Source organism: Coloeus monedula, assembly GCF_965178545.1.
Source record: "Coloeus monedula genome assembly, chromosome: 4".
Taxonomy (NCBI): domain Eukaryota; kingdom Metazoa; phylum Chordata; class Aves; order Passeriformes; family Corvidae; genus Coloeus; species Coloeus monedula.
The window spans coordinates 4,419,904-4,434,849 of record NC_138784.1 but is presented as its reverse complement, the minus strand read 5'-3'; the positions used below and the strand labels follow the sequence as shown (position 1 = coordinate 4,434,849).

Below are 14,946 nucleotides of genomic sequence, written 5' to 3'. Positions count from 1 at the left end.
AAGCAAAGTTGTGTGTAGCTTGGCAAACAGCCAGGACTTCTCAACGGGGCATCAAGACAACATCTTGTGCTGCCCTGTCTCCGAACCTGGCTCCTTGCAAAGATGAGGCAGAGCTGAATAACGCTGTGCTGCTGGCAAGGCACACTGGATGATATTTAAAACTAATACTCTGATCAGCTATAATCAGCAGAGGTATTAGAATATTCATAAAGTGCTGAGCATTAACCCCTCAAAGCCCCAGTGAGTCGAATATGTAGCAGTTAAATATGTTCTGCCTGCGCAGATTCTTCCCCAGTGTGAAGAGCAAAGTGTGTGACTTGCTGTCTTAAGCTGCTTTGCAGAATTACTGCATGCTGCTCTCATATTTAAAATACTCAGCAGGGTCAGCCTGAGTGCCTGTATGTAACCTGTTAAGCACTTCTAAATGTAGTGCCTCCTTTTGTAGTCTTACTTTGGCTCAAACTTTCTCCTCCTGCCATCAGACCGGTGTCATGGGTTAAGCCAAGTCTTGCAAGTACCACGGATTCTCAGCCCCTTTTTGCTGGGTTTTAAATCATCTGTGGATTGTGAGATCATATGCAGAAGACTCCTAATTTCAAGTGCTTCAGTACTATGATCAGCTCATCAATAAATACATGTGTTGGTTCTGATTGCCTGTCTATTTTTGTGAGGTTTCTTCATAACGGTTTTGGTCCTGTACTGACATTACAATTAGTACTTGCATTTGGAATCTAAGCATTCCTGGGTAAGCAGCCAGTACAGAGTTTGTTTCCCTTTACTTCTTTAAAATGCTTTGATTATATGCAGCTTACACCTACTTTCTTCTCTGTAATTGCCAAGTGCTGTTACCCTGTAATAGAAGAAAGCACAGTTAATTCTTTTTTATGATTTTTTAAAGTTATGTAGAAGAAAAATATGCAGGCATATATTAAATGTGGTTCAGCTTGAATGAGCGTTACCAGATCTTCAATAAGGATGTGAAGGTGGATTTATGCCTGAACAAAATGAAACAATTTTGTGGGTTTTCTTGCACAGTTGGCATGCTGAAGGAGAAATTGCCACAACCATAATGACAGGGAAGCTAGCTGAGGTGATGTTTGTGAGGTACTATTTATTTTCCAGGCCATTAATTGAATCTGGAGAATATTCCAAGCTGATGGTGAGCAAAAGTAGTTACTATTTTCTACCGTGTTGCACATAAAAGTGACCAACCTGTCCATAAGGTGTCCCAGTCAGATGCAAGCCCATCCTGGTTGCCACCAGCAGGCTACCTGGCAGCTCTGGAAGAGATGAGGACACTCTGGGTCCGGGTGGTGGTGGAGCTGCATTGGCAGTGAGCTTCTGGGAGGCTTCTACTGGCACCTCCTGAACTGAGCTTGCCAGGAGAGAGAGAGGTTTTCACTCCTCAAGAAAGCTAATTAAAACTCATGGTTTAGTTCTAGCTTTGGTACCTGAAGGATGTCAGAATGTGCCTTCAAGTCTAACTGCTTAGAGCAATGAGGAAATGACAGTGGCTGTCGAAAACCAAGCTACAAAAATAAGTTGACTTAAAATGACATTATGGACTAAACAGCCTTTCTCATGTGTTAGAGGTGGGCTCTGTCATACACAAAGGCACTTTTACTCATGAATAATTTGCATTGCTACTTCCTGACAATTTAAATACTGACACTTCTGAACAATAGGGAAAATTGCAATCATAATATCTTTTAAATGTGTGTCTTATTCACCAGCACTTGACCACCTTTGTTCTGGACCGAAAAGAGGCAATGATTACAGTAGATGATGGAATAAGGAAGCTGAAATTGTTGGATGCCAAAGGCAAAGTGTGGACTCAAGACATGATTCTTCAAGTGGATGACAAAGCTGTCAGTTTGGTGGACTTGGAATCAAAGGTAAGATCTGTGAGTGACAGTCTCATTTTCAGAGAGAGAGAAAAAGGGAGCAAGCAGAAAAACGATGTATGTGAGACTGAGGATTTTAATTAGCTTATTATCACTTTCCCTTTTTAGCTCATGCAGTTTTTCTGAGATCAGTACACTGTATAGTAAGGTGGTATTTTGTGTTTCCTTTTTTTTTTTTCCTCTCTTCTGACAGAATGAACTGGAGAATTTTCCTTTAAGCACAATTCAGCATTGCCAAGCTGTGATGAATGCATGCAACTACAATTCAATTCTTGCATTAATATGTAAAGAACCAACCCAAAACAAGCCTGATTTGCATCTTTTCCAGTGTGATGAAATTAAGGTAAGATAATAATGGAGGTCTGCTGTGACTTATTTGCATAGGGGAGGTTGTATGAATTGACCAGTACAGTGGATAAAGACAAATGAGCTGATTCATAGAAAATAATTCTGTACTTCTATTCTCATAAATATGCTAAAAGATAATGCACTTACGATATCAGCACTACTGACAGTATGTTAGTAAATGTAGTGTAGTTTGTATTGCAAAGGAATAATCCAGTATTTAAGCTGAATCCCTCATGCACATTCAAATATGTCCTTACTCTAAATATTGGTTCCTGGGCTCTGTAGCTGCTAATTTAGGTTTGCAAATGTATAAAGCTCTGGAAAAATATCTATGGTTTGCCTTCACACTTCTGAAAAAAGTGGTGTAAAGGAATTTGTGTTGTCTCAAATTTGTTTTATAACCTGCAAAGAGCTCATCTGAGCCCTGAGTCTTACCTACTCTTTCTGCTCTCCTTGTCACTGAACAATTAAACATTCTCTACATCTCACCTCTCTGCATCTCTGCTCTGCTGGAGAGATCTTGAAAGGGAAAATATTCCTTGCAGGAGGGGCAAAACAAGGAAAGAGGTTGCTAGTCTCTGATTAAAATATTACCTCCAAGTGTAAATTATTTTCTTAATGTATTCTGCAATTCTTCTTTATTTCTGAGGTTATAAATTTTAATTTTGTCAGTTATTCTCTGTGATTCCAATTGATAATTTCATGGGGATTTCTTAATTCCTTTGTAGTAGTTTGTATCATTGTCTTGAAACAACAGATTGTTAATCACACTGTGCAACAGTTTTGGAATGAGTGTGGTGAGAGTGGTGTGAGGATGATTAGTTATTCTGTGATTTGTTGCACAGAACTTGCTGTTTGAAAGGAAAGTGAGATCCTATCAGAAGTTCAGGGGTTATTATGTTAAATAATGTGGAGATCCCTTTTGAAGAGTGTTTGGACCCAGTTTCTCAACATGTGGAGTTGGTCTCTTTTCATTTTATTTTTGAGGTTGTTCTTCTGTGTACCCACAAAAATGTAGAGTATGTAAGCATGACTTGGGAGTCCAGGATCTCCCTTTGTCCTGAGGTATTGTTTGATTCTGTGGCCATACCCTGGGGTTTTTTCCTTACCTGTGAAACTTTTTCTGGTTTTGAAAGTTCAGGTCCTTGTTGGCTTTTCCCTGCTTTTGTTAGAAGTTACAAGCAACCCCAGGAGCCTCTGCAATAAAAAGTAGTTAAGAATCAATACCATTTGGGGCATTCTAACATTTCATAAACAAGAAAAAATGTAAATAGTAAATACCAAGAGTGTTGGATTAGTGGAAATCTTCTGGGTTTAAGTTCCTTTGATCCCCTAAAGTTTTTCTATTAATTCTGTAAACTTATGGTATCCCTCATAACTATTCTGTAGCGCAATCCATTATAGCCTGAAAGTTCTGTAATCCCCTTGAGTCCTAAATTCAACAATGTCTTCTGGTCCTAGCAGAAGTTACATGCTCCTCCCAAAAAGGTATGTACTTCTGCATTATGAGGGTACTAGGAAAGAAGTGGTCCTTGCAGAGTGAGCCAGACACTGACAGATCTGGGCTTTGACAGCCTTTGCAGGAAATTAATTTGTCAGCTGAAGACATGTAACAGAGCATTCTAAATCCTACGAGAAGCCATGACCTATTTAATGCAAGATCTATTAAAATAATGCTTTAGATGTGCATCAAAATTTCACTTGTGGGGCCACTGGTGGAGGCAGGCTGCAGTTGTGGAGTGGCAGGAACGTACAGATTAGGGAATCTTCTGAAAAATTCGTCTTCTGTTACAACAGAGAGAAATTGGAGGCTGTCATTATTTCTGAAAGGAAATTGTTTCATTACGAGTTACTTAATGCTTATGCTGCTGTCATCTATAGTGGTTTGGCTGCTTCTGTGTATAACAGGTTTTCTTTTTATGCTATGAGACAAACAAAATACTTGAGACAACCAAAAATTACGTATGCAGAGGGAAAAAGTAGCTTATGCAATAGCAGTTGACTTGAGGTAATTACAGCTGTTCAGACAAATTTGGTATCTAGATTACGTACTTGTGTGATGATAATGCTTGAGATTGGAGTAGTGACAAAAATACCAACTCCCAGATTTTGTTCTGTTCTTTGTTCTGTTTATGTGTAGCATAATTTGTCCCAGTGCTTTTAAATAAATGGGATTTGGTAAGGTATTCTCGATCTAAAGGTGAGATATTTGTTTCATATATCTGGACACGGTAGCTGGTACCTGATATTTTCTGCTCCTGTCTCCTTAGGCTACCCTTATTCATGAAGATATTGAAAGTGCAATCAGTGACAGCAAAAGTGGGAAACAAAAGAAGAGGCTTGAAACACTGAGGTAAAAATCCAACTTCTTGGCAGTGTGTGGGATCATCAAATAGTGTGACAGCCTTGAGAAGCTCTCCAGGTCTGCCTGCTGTCCTTTGGGTTTTTTGGGGGGCTTGAGCTTTTTTCCTTCTAGCTAATAATGTACTTCCAAAGCCATCTGTATTAAAGCCTTATCTTGCTTTAATAATTTTCTCATGTTCTGTCAATTTATGGTGTCAGTCTTACCTTTCCCAAGTCCACCTTAGCGATGGGAACAGCTGAGATCAATTCCACTTGCCAGAGAATGGCATTGCATGTCTCAGTTCTGCATATGGGTCAAGTAGTTCAGAATTTAAATTGAAAACACAAATTCCCCATAATTCCAAGTGAATAAGATTATGCTAAAAGGCTTTGGGATCTGAAGACGTTAAATAAAACAGCAACTGAAGATTGAATAATCTTCCTGCCTGCCTGTTTAAAGATGCTGAAGACTTCTTGTTTCCCTGGTAGCAAAAGCTTCTCTGCCAGTTGGAAAATGTGGGGGAAAGAATCTGTTGGGTTCAGAGAAGATTAATACAGAAATGAGTGGTAGGAAACAGAGGCTTAGAAGCAAGGGCACAAATATGTTAGATACTGAATGGTGATGGGAGTAACTTGTTAGAAGTTCACTGTGAAGCCACATGCTGTTAGTATCTCTTAGTAATAACTGTTCTCAGATAGAGAAGTCTCTGCTGGATAAAACTCAGAATGAATTTACAATGGTTCTGGATACCTGTTAAATTCTGATGTGCAATTTACGAAGATTTCCTAGATTCAGGGAGCACTCCTAGAAAAACAAAACAGAACCTGAGCTGTGTCTAACTTTATCTGCAGGTTTAAAATTAAATAAACAGACTTCACCATTTGTGGGACTGTTGAAACCAGGTATAAGCACAAAGAGGCAATCCAGAGGGACTCGAACACATTGGATGTGCTGGGAAACTAATGAGATTTAATTGGGAAAAGAATGTAGGTCAATACATCTGTTGGGACAAATAATCCGAGATATCAATCTCCGAGGGCTGTGAGGCCCAGAGGTCAAACGTGGGTGGCAGCTGAGTGCTGGTTACTCCCTGTTGGATCATGTGCCTGCTGGCACTGGGTCACAGGGAGAGACCCTCCTGCCTCACCGAGGTTCTGAGGTGCTGCAAGGTTATTGATGACTGAAAGGGGACTGGAGGAAGGAAAGGCAAAGGAAATTTTTTTTCGTTGTTATTCACTGTTCAAAGACCAGACAACATTTGATATTTTGTGGTCTCGTTGTTGAATGCCGTGAATGAGATGGGTTTATAAAAGATGAATTTAAGGGGAAGATCTAGTTTTTAAATAGAGTTCTGGGGAAGGAATGGGGGATATGTATGACAGGAGCTACTGTGATTTTTTTTTTTTGTCTGTTGGTATCAAGCTGCAGAATGAATTCAAAGACCTCTTTCTTTACAGTATTTAAAACTACACTAAGAACTGGAAAATTGCAGGTGGGAACATCTATATGTTTGTATCCAGACAGGATGAACAGGCCCCTGTTACAAAACAAATCTATTAGTGAACTTGCTTTTGTTGGTAGGGTTTTAAGAAAAAGGTGTCTGAAAACTGGCCAGACTTAGGGGACTAGATACTTAGTTTGTGATGGCTGAAAGGGAGCTTCAAATCTAATTTGCTCTCATAAAAAAGGCAAGTCCTGCCCTTACAACTGCCTGTGGTAGTAAAAACATCACCTGCTAAATCCAAGGCACTGAATTTATTGTTGTAAACTGGCAGGTCTCGTCGTGTTCTTTGGCATTGCTTGGGGATTTCCCAGGTGACAAAGGTTTGCTAACTCCCTCATGGAGTTTCCTGCTGTGTTTAACATATTTACACATCCTGCTCTTGAGTGCTGCTTACTTGGCAAGCCCATAGTGCGGTCTGCAGTCGAAGAGGTCCTTGTGAAGCCTCCTTGTCTTCTCTGATTAAGCACTAGAGAACAGAACGTTTTTTTTCCTTCAAGTGTCATTTGTGGGCTTTCTCCTCTTCCTCTAGAATGATATCCAAAGCTGACAGTGCCATCCCACCGCCCCCACGGGCCCCTGCCCCCGTGCCCCCCGGGACCATCACCCAGGTGGACGTGCGGAGCCGCGTGGCAGCGTGGTCAGCGTGGGCCTCGGAGCAGGGGGACTGTGAGTATTGCTGGGGGCCTGCTGCCACACACTGGGGTGCCAAAGAGTGGCTTTTTATGATGCTTGGTAGCAACAGAAATAATTTGGAAAGACCACTTTCATGATGACAGTAAGTGGATGCAGAAATGGTTGCACAAGGTCAGCCCTCTGCTCTTGCTGGCAGCTGATGCCACGATTCTCCCAGCCTAGCTTGGGATGCCCCAAGCCACTGTTGCCTGATCTGGGGAGTGAGATCTGCCTGTCATAATCTGACTTGTCATTTACTTGCATTTACCCATTTTCTGGATTCCTGTTGGGAGCTGCTTTCACTTGTGCCTGACTGGGTGGGGGTGTGGGTTACAGGTTTTGATCTGGGCTTTTTTGTCAGGGTGGTAGCAGTAACGCAGTGATGTTATCTAATGATGCTCTCCTCAGGAGTAGGGCCAGGTATTTTGGACAATTAAAAAATACAGTCATGGATTAAAAGGTGCTTTGAGATCAGTGTTATTTATTTATATTATATTTATCTTTATAATGGCTGGTATGGCTAATTAGGTTTGTCTTTTTTAAAGCATTAAATAGGAAATGCTGTAACTGTAACATTTCAAATAGGTTTGGATTTTTGTGTTTAGTGGCTGTTTGTGGGTTTTTTTGCATCCCTGAGGGAAATACATTTTGGTCAGATTTCTTTAAAAAGAAAAGTTCTTTAGAAAGAATAAAGCTCCTCCTGTAAAACAGACTAAGAAGGATAAGATAAGGCCTTTTTTAGTTCGTTTGCTTGGGTTCTTTTAATAGACGATATTAAGACTGTACCATTAAAAAACCTTGGATTCCTTATAATTTTTGTTTTATTAAATTATATCTGTATCACTTAACACAATACACAACTATGCAAAGAAAACAGCTACAAATGTTAAGGGAAATCTGAAATGTTAAGAATTATTTAATCTATCTACCTACAGTATTAAATCTGTTATGAGTAAAGGCTATCTTGTTCTTCTGCTTGAGTTCTCACATCAGAAAAGTTTCATTAGTTTAGTGTCTTGTCAGACCAGTTGTGGATCTGATTCCCTGCAGTTTCTTTTACTCCACTCACGTGGATCTTTTCTAAAATGTATTCACTGAAATCCCACCTGTTCACAAATGCAGTGCAGTAGTTAATGTGGGTTAAAAATGCAAAACTTATAATTCCTCAAAAAAGTCACCCTTCTTTTCAAACAAGTCACTGACTCTGGCTGTTGTTATTTGTAAGTGTCAGTTCTGTCACATCATTCTCTCTTCTTTCTGTGTTTCTAGATTTGGCACCCCTTTTTGCTAATAACTTTTTGCATCAGAATTGTCTTCAAAGCCGTGGCTGCACTCTTTCTTGTTTGCTTCTACTGGAGTAGCTTTCAGCATGTTTTGCAAAATGGGATGATTGTCAATTACATTGTATTTATAATCTGCCACTTTGTGCTGAATTTTATTTTTATTTAAAGCCTGGTACCACACTTCTGCAGTTAACTTCATTAGTTATCATTTCAGTTAAGTTGACTGAAAGCATGTACAGAAGCTTTTTTCTTGAGACTTGACAGGATCAGGCATTAAGGTGCAAGATTTTCAGCTTGTTGGGAGTTCTTGCAAAGGGAATGGTAGAGTTTTGAGCATCCTTTTCTTACTTTAAAGCATAAACTGTATAGAAATTGCTACACACTAGTATACTAATTCCACATATATGCATGTCTTATTATCTTCTTCTCTCTTTGCAGATGAAAAGCACAGACAATACCATGAGCAGGAAGAAACTGCAGAGATGATAGCAGCCAGGATTGACAGAGATGTTGTAAGTGAGAAGCTACAAATGTTGCTTCGTGTCTGTGAAATTTTACAACTCTCCTTTGTGGGGAGACTTTCTCCACGTGGGAAATTCAGCTCTGGAGAAAAGCTTTCCAAGCAGCCTCTGCTTGTGTGGTAGATCTAAAAATGAACAGGTGGTAGTTTTATTTCTTAGTTTTCTTTTTTAAAAAGAAAGAAAAACACACTGAATGTTGATGGCAGGTTTTCTGCTGTGGAGAGCTAGAAATCTAAATTGTAATTTTTTTCAGTAGACTGATTTCAGCAAACTATGTAAGGATCAAAAATTCGATCAATTTAGCAGGGCTTGGATATGTGTAATACCTGGAAAATAAACATGATCATTTCTGAAGACGGGTGGACCCATGTTTATTTATAATTTAATGCCTTCTTGCCTACAAGCACCAACATTGGGCATGTTCTATGGCATTTACAAGATGAAATGTTGCCCCATGTGTCATTTGTAACTTTCTACTTCTCCACTCTGCTGTTGCCCTCAGCAACATCAGAGGGTCTTGAGGAGAGCATGTTGGAACCTGTTGGATTGGTGTATTTGTGTTTTCCCCCAGGGTTCGTTCATTCTTCTCCAGTTACTCTTTGAAATCAATTCTTCAAAGAGCACTTCTCTACAAACAGCTTAATTTGTAGAGAGCTTCACCAAATAGCTGAATACTTAGCATTTCATAAGGAGATTATGAAGTTATACTCTTTATGAAAATGCTGTCCATTCAAATAATTAGAATTTTTTTCATGTGCTTTCGGCAAAAATGTAATGTGGAAGCAAATTGTGGAATTACAATCTGATCTTAACAACCTTGTTACAGATATTTTGAAAATTTCCAGCAGCCCTATGTTTTTAAAAAATCAAAATTGAAAATACTTTACAGGTATGTAAATTTAAAAACACAAGGCATCTAAATACAGAATGTTCCAGCATGGAATTTGTTCCAAGGAAGCTGTTGGTGTCTGAGAGTCTGGGCATTTCAATTTCTGGAGTATTTCTGCTATAGATTCTGTAGAGAAACACTTACTTGTCTTTTCTCCCATAGCAAATTCTGAACCATATTTTGGATGATATAGAGTATTTTGTTACCAAACTGCAAAAAGCTGCTGAAGCATTTGCTGAACTTTCAAAGAGGAAGAAAACTAAGAAAAGTAAAAAGAAAGGACCTGGAGGTAGGAGATCTTTCTGCACACAGTTCTGTTTCTCTAAGGATAATTGAAGGAGCCAGGAAATGTCTTTTTGTGTTGCTTGGTTGTTTTTTTTTTTAATCAGTGTAGTAATTTTCTCTCAATTTGAGCACGAAAGTTCCTGTGCAGCATATTCTCAGAGGGAAACCTATCAAAAGCATTTGCTTGAAGTCAGTGGGGAGTGATTTATTAGAGATGTGACCACAGAATATGCTCCTGCCTTGGTTCTTTATTTACAAAATTCTGTAAGATAGTAAATTTATTATGCATTTACATGTTTACTCTATCTGGAATATTTATGGCAGTTATATACATATGAATGGATATATAAAAGCCTATTTTGTTCACCAGAGGGTGTTCTTACTCTCCGTGCAAAGCCACCACCTCCAGATGAATTTGTTGACTGCTTCCAAAAATTCAAGCATGGCTTCAACCTTCTGGTAAGTGGCTTCTAGTGAATATGAGATGTGAGACCAGACCAGGGCTGGCTACCTCTGGCCTAAGTTGGCCTCTGAGCTTTGGGATGCTGCTCCTCAGGTTCTCTACACAATGACTAGATGAGCATATTTGGTTTTCAGCATCACTGTTTCTTCCTTTCCTGGTTCTTTAAAGCCTTTTACTTGGGAAATTTGATTTTGAGTCATAAGAGGATTCCTAGGAAGGTCTGTGGGGATCACAGCTCTGTTGTGTGTTTGTCAGCATCACCAGCTGTGGCCTTGATTTAGTTTTATTCAGCCATGCCCATCAGACTCCCTGTGCTTGTTGCCATCATTACCCAGGACCTTCTGGCCTCAGAACGCTCCATCCAACAAATTGCTGTCTCTTTATAGGTTCTCAATAAGCAGAGATGATAATTCAAGAGCCTTCTCCTGGCATCTCCTCTTTTGCAAGTGGGAATCTCCTCTTCGAGGGAGGCAGCAAGTGGGACACCTTCAAAGCATTTGCTGTCAGACACTGAGTGTCCCTTCCAATTGCTGGGGAGGCTATGCCCATGGGGAAAACTGTTCTTGAATTCACTGAGTCAAATCAGCTTCTGTCTTCCTCATGGGGAATGGATTCTGATTGCAGGGCTGTAGGAAATATTTCGACATGTTAAAAATAGCTTTAAAAAAACAAAAAAAACCCCAAAAACCCAAAAAAGCTACATCAAGTGTTGTGATTCTGACCTTAAGGGATTGGTGTTTTGAGGGAGGATGAATGTCTTGGAACATGCTTATCCTTCTTAGTAAAAGGCATAATGTCCAGGGCATTTTCCATTCTTTTTACTACATTCTGCATTTAAATTAGTTTTTTCCCCAAGAACAACCTGTGCTTCTTTGAATCTTTATCTTCTGTGCAGGAGAAGTCACAGCTCTTGTTTTGATGCTCAGCAGCCCCTGGGACCTGGTTCTAGTGTTGCTTTTGAGGGGTTGTGCTGTAACAATGCTTTACTTCAGCACCTTTGCAGGAGCAACAAAAACCTGAAGTTTGTGCTTTATGTCAGGGGAGGAGAACTGTGTTAAATGAAGAATCTGGTTTAAAAATAAAAGGAGAAGCTAGAAGAATAAAATCTTCGAGTAGAATGGAAATCATTTTAAAACCACATGGTGGAAGCTTCTAGAAATGCCTGCCATCTGTCAAAAAACTTCAGATAGACTGAGGCTGGGTTGTTATGACTGAGGAACAATGTATAGGAAGTTACTAGAAGCAAAATCCTCCTCCTTTCTTCATTTGGAGGGACAGTTGGATGTGAGAGCAGAACAAGGGTAGCCAAAAGCAGTCTGAGGAACAGATGGCAAGATGCAATAGAAACTACTATAACTCTTTAAAGCACGTTTGGGCTTCTTATTTCTGGAGCCTGCAAAGCCAGTGGGTGATCAGTAGACAAAAGAAATCCTCTGAGAAGCTGTATCAGTGAATTTTAATGGTTTGGGGTTTTTAGAATTTTTTTTTTTTTTTTATGGTGGTGTTTGGTCATAGGTTGGACTTGATGATCTCAGAGGTCCTTTGTAGAAATATCTTATTATAACAGGTAAAGTGATACATGACATTCAGGGTTGATAGATATGATGGTCATGGACTGGTGAGGAAAAATCTCATACATAAAACAAATCAGAACAAAATGTTGATGTCATAGAGGTTCCTGGGAGAAAGACATCTGTGCTCAGTGTGATCAACCAAGCAAGTGGTAAAAGCCATCAGGGAAAAAAAGACAACAGAACATTAACAAAGAGCATCAATATGCCATTATGTTACCTGACCTGATTTTTTTCCAGTGTAGCAAAATTGAAGAAGGTGCAGGGTGGACAAGAATGCTCAAAGGAATTACTTCAACTTGGAAAAGGCCAGACTCAGGAATAATCTAATAAGTCTGTAAATGGTTATGAGCATTGCTAGAAAAGTGAGTTGAGAAGGATAACTGAATTTTATTTGGAGAACAAAATACTAATGAAAGCAAGCGGAGTCAAATTCCCAAAGGAGATGCTGCTTCATAATATAATTTAGTTGTGGAACATCTTGTTTTGCACAAGAGGTGCTAAAATATGCATGGATTCAAGAGCAATGGGATGGATGAGCACTTGCACTTAGTGGGTGTTGCAGGCAAAGCCCTGGGCTTAGGTGGACCTGAGCAGGGGATGGCCATTCTTATGTGAAGTATTTATTCCCTTAATAGTTAAATGTTTCTTAAAACATATCATTTGTTTCATTCCTTCAGGCCAAGTTGAAGTTCCATATCCAAAATCCTAGTGCAGCTGATCTGGTTCATTTTCTCTTTACCCCACTACATATGGTAAGGTTTTATAGTTTTCTGAGTGTTTACCTTCAGAACTCTTGTATTTAAAAGCTCTGTAACCTTTTCAGTGATAACAAGATTGAAATGTTGTGTCCCTGGACAATAACTAAGGAGAAATGTTTGTATCTCAGGATGAGGTTTTCTTTAGAAAATTATTTATATCCTTTTCTGCATATTTTCCCATCTATTAAATGTGTTTATTTAAATCATCTTTAGCCTTGTGTTACACTTTGCCATTATAATTTTTAACTGGCAATAAAAAATTGAGATTCTCTACATAGTGCAGGAGGAGAGTTGAAAGCATATTTAATGGAAGTATGTGTGGCTTTGATCAGTAAAGCAAAAATAACACTGCCCAGGGTGGGTCTAAATAAAAAATGGTTGGTGACCAGAACAACAGTTCTTCAGCAATAAATAGTTTAGATTAAACTGTTAGATTCTCAGGGGGGTTTTTACTTCTGGGGGGAGTGGTTTTTTTATGAGTAATGACTGTTTCCTAGCAGCACTGCAGATAACATAAATTCACAGCCACTTCCTTGCTGACAGTGTGTGTGTTCTTGACAGTATTTTAATCCTTGGGTTTAGGTGGTGCAGACAACAGGAGGTCCAGAGCTTGCTGGCACAGTGCTCAGCCCCCTCCTGACAAAAGACACCATAGACTTCCTGCGATACACGGTCACCAGCGAGGAGGGACAGCTGTGGATGTCCCTGGGTGATTCATGGACCAAAGCCAGGTGAGCAAAAGTCTTCAGATTTTAGAGGACATCTCTAAAAATCAAGTTTATTGACACGATCTTAACCAGGTTATCCAGCCCCCAATAAATTCAATATTACTTTGTTAGGATTTGGACTCTTTGGAACTGTTCTTTGAAGGTTTTGGAAAGGAACTCTTTAGCTTCACTTGGATTTGGGATCTCAAGGAGAGAAAATGCAGAGAGATTTTTTTTTTTTTTGTCAGTGATATCCAGAACCTCTTGACATAATCTTCTGGAGTACGTTTTTCTGAACTGTCCCTTGCATGTTTCCAGTTGTTCTTCACCATTTTTTTTCCAGCCCATCTATCTGGACTTCATTAAAAAAACAATTTGAAGATGCAATAAAAAGTGACAAACTATTAAATAATAGCTACAAATGTCTGTTTTCAATTTCCAATGATTATTAAAAGTTAAAAATTTACAATGTACTTACTTCTTTACAAGCATCATAATGCTATAAAAATGTTTATAATTATAAAAAAAAGTTAATTGACTGAACTGTGCCACGTGTGCATACCTTAAACATTGCATTGAATGGATTCACTGTTACGATTTAGCTTAGCTGGAAGTTGACTTCTTTATGCATTTCTTGGGTTCGAGGTAATTCTGTAGCTTGAAATTAGGTGAACTGAGCATGCAAAAGAAAAATCTTAAATTAGCAAAGTGCATTTGGACTCTGTAGTCTGTGGTAGATAAGTACATTTGATGATGATGAAGTATGCAATCACTTGGGCTGGAAATGCAGCACGGTTTTTGTGTTTATTTATCCCTGCTCTCAGATCTCAGATTGGAACACAAATGTCTACCAGATGGATTTTTGTTTTTATTAATGATTTGGTTCATTGAAAGCTGTAGAGTGTAAGGAAGGCTGCATGGATGGAGTGGAAATGGCCTCATAGCGTTGGAGCCCCGTGCAGGGAGAATGGATCACTGGGCAAAATAATGGGCTCCCTGTCTTGGGAACTACTCCATTTGTTCAGTCCATCCTGAAAAAAGGGTAATGGAAAGAGAAATAGCTTGTGTTTGGTGGTGAAGAATGAAGCACTTAAAACGTAGTTGGCTGACCCATGCAGATTAGAATTGATGGCGTGATTGATCTCAGTATCCAGAGGTACCCTGGGGTGGAGTGTAGCAGGAGAGGGGGATGATAAAATCAGGGATTATTGACCAATCCCAGACCTGCTAATAAGCTGGGAATTGCTGACTGCTCCTGGCTGGCAGCGTTTGTCCCTTGATTTTGAGCAGTGTCAGCAACGAGCCTGTTAAAAGACTGTAAGGTACACTCCTGTTCCTGCTTCCACTGTGAGGACACAGTAATTTATGCTGTGGGACAGAGTGTTATGGGTAGTGCAAAGGCAGAGCAGGAAAGCATTCATTTAGGTGTTTGGTATTACAATAGAGAATGCTAGGGGAACTCTGAAAAGTAGTACAGTATTTTATAAAGATCAATCTGGACTATAAAACAGCAAATGTGATGATAGTTCTTGTGTCTTGGAGCATGTAGAGTTGGGTGGGGTTTATGTCTGTGAAAGCATTTGTTTATTTTTCGTTTTAGGTGTAGCTTCCATGCTTCATGCCTGCTTTCAGGTGTTCTTACAAAGCTGGTGCTTTCTTTCAGTCTTTTGTTGGTGCTTTCACACAAATAGAGC

The 14,946-nt window shown here is 39.4% G+C and overlaps 1 protein-coding gene across 2 annotated transcripts in view; it reads left to right on the top strand.

Annotated features, from left to right (window-relative positions):
- EPS8 (EGFR pathway substrate 8, signaling adaptor) overlaps positions 1 to 14,946 on the top strand; it is a 126,449-nt gene that overhangs the window by 85,629 nt on the left and 25,874 nt on the right. For both annotated transcript variants that reach the window (XM_082280596.1, XM_082280597.1), the window contains exons 6-14: positions 1,734 to 1,895; positions 2,098 to 2,247; positions 4,523 to 4,605; positions 6,630 to 6,766; positions 8,494 to 8,567; positions 9,628 to 9,754; positions 10,121 to 10,209; positions 12,465 to 12,539; positions 13,128 to 13,276. In XM_082280596.1, coding sequence (XP_082136722.1) covers positions 1,734 to 1,895; positions 2,098 to 2,247; positions 4,523 to 4,605; positions 6,630 to 6,766; positions 8,494 to 8,567; positions 9,628 to 9,754; positions 10,121 to 10,209; positions 12,465 to 12,539; positions 13,128 to 13,276 — 1,046 coding nt within the window. The remainder of the gene's footprint in view (positions 1 to 1,733; positions 1,896 to 2,097; positions 2,248 to 4,522; positions 4,606 to 6,629; positions 6,767 to 8,493; positions 8,568 to 9,627; positions 9,755 to 10,120; positions 10,210 to 12,464; positions 12,540 to 13,127; positions 13,277 to 14,946) is intronic.